We start from the raw sequence: 1,495 nt of genomic DNA on the forward strand, positions 1-1,495 counted from the left end.
TCTAAAGTGGGTATTATAACAATTATATCGCTATCTTTATTAGATAAAAGAATAAAAATCGAAGGGATTCAAGTGATTCTGCACCACGCTATTTTTTAGTACAATTATAATATTCTTTTTTAACATAGTATCAAAATAATAAAAGGAATTAATAGCTAAAAATAGCGTATTCACATGAGTCGTTTAATTACCTTATTTAGTCAAACACAAAACATTAACACCTTATTTAGTATCTTTAGAAGATATTTTGAAAACATTATTACTCTTTTGGGGCCTGTTGTGTGCCCACAATAAACACGCATACTTTATCTCTCTGTCCATTTCTCTTTCATAACCAATCACAAACCCTTCAACTTGGTAACCAGCTCACTCACACAACACACACACTCACATATATACAATCGCTGTTACCTCTTTCCTTCAACCATAAATTGTCTATATAAATATCACTCTGCACTTTCTTAAATCTTTACACAAAAACCATTACCTCTCTAGTACTTCATAACAAACCCTTATCTTCAACTCCATCTTTCCCTATCAAAGCCTTTTCCCCCCTCTCTAACATATAAATATGTTTACAACTGACAGCTCTTCCTCCAGCACTTCATTGCCAAATTTAGATGTCTCTTATGGGACGTCCTTTTTCAACGAGGAGGGGCGGTTAGCCGAGAGTACCCCGAAGAAGCGTTCAGGGAGGAAGAAGTTCCAGGAAACTCGCCACCCGGTGTATAGAGGTGTTAGGAAGAGAAACAATGACAAATGGGTGTGTGAAATGAGGGAACCTAACAAGAAGAGTAAGATCTGGCTAGGCACGTTTCCAACGGCCGAGATGGCAGCCCGTGCCCACGATGTTGCTGCTATGGCATTAAGGGGCCGCTATGCATGTCTCAATTTTGCAGACTCGGCATGGCGGCTTCCTAAACCTGCTACCACTGAAGCAAAAGATATACAAAAGGCGGCCGCAGAAGCGGCCGAAGCTTTCAGGCCAGACCAAACTTTAATGACCAATGACATTGAGGCTGTAGCTGACTCCGCCACAGAGGAGCTAGGTAAGCTTTGTATGGAAGAGAAAGAAGAAGAAGCTATGGACATGCCAGACATGTGGAGGAATATGGCGCTAATGTCCCCTACACATAGCTTTGGGTATAATGAGTATGAAGATACTAATGTACAAGATTTTCAAGATGAAGATGAAGAGGTATCACTATGGACTTATTAATTTTTAATTTTTCTTTGATGAATTGAATTTTTAAATTTGATGTGTTTCGTTTACATTTTTTTTTTTATTTGGATTCGCTTACATCAGGTAATTAAAATGAGTGTCTTTGTGCTTATTCTTTTCTTCTGTTTTGTAGGATTTTAAAATATGGTTTGTAACCATAATTTGGTTGGTGGTGACATTAAATTGTTTAATGTTTTTGCATCCACCACATGTGCATTAGCCGTATGTTTCTGTACTATGAAGGATTGTGATTGTTGTCGTGACTATGAACCC

At 38.0% G+C, this 1,495-nt stretch overlaps 1 protein-coding gene across 1 annotated transcript; it reads left to right on the forward strand.

The window, feature by feature from the left end:
* Positions 1 to 488: 488 nt before the first annotated feature.
* LOC131647600 (dehydration-responsive element-binding protein 1D-like) lies at positions 489 to 1,219 on the forward strand. The gene has a single exon (XM_058917475.1). The coding sequence runs from the start codon at positions 572 to 574 to the stop codon at positions 1,217 to 1,219; it is 648 nt and encodes a 215-aa protein (XP_058773458.1). The 5' UTR covers positions 489 to 571.
* Positions 1,220 to 1,495: the final 276 nt, after the last annotated feature.

Source organism: Vicia villosa, linkage group LG2 (genome assembly GCF_029867415.1).
Source record: "Vicia villosa cultivar HV-30 ecotype Madison, WI linkage group LG2, Vvil1.0, whole genome shotgun sequence".
NCBI lineage: Eukaryota > Viridiplantae > Streptophyta > Magnoliopsida > Fabales > Fabaceae > Vicia > Vicia villosa.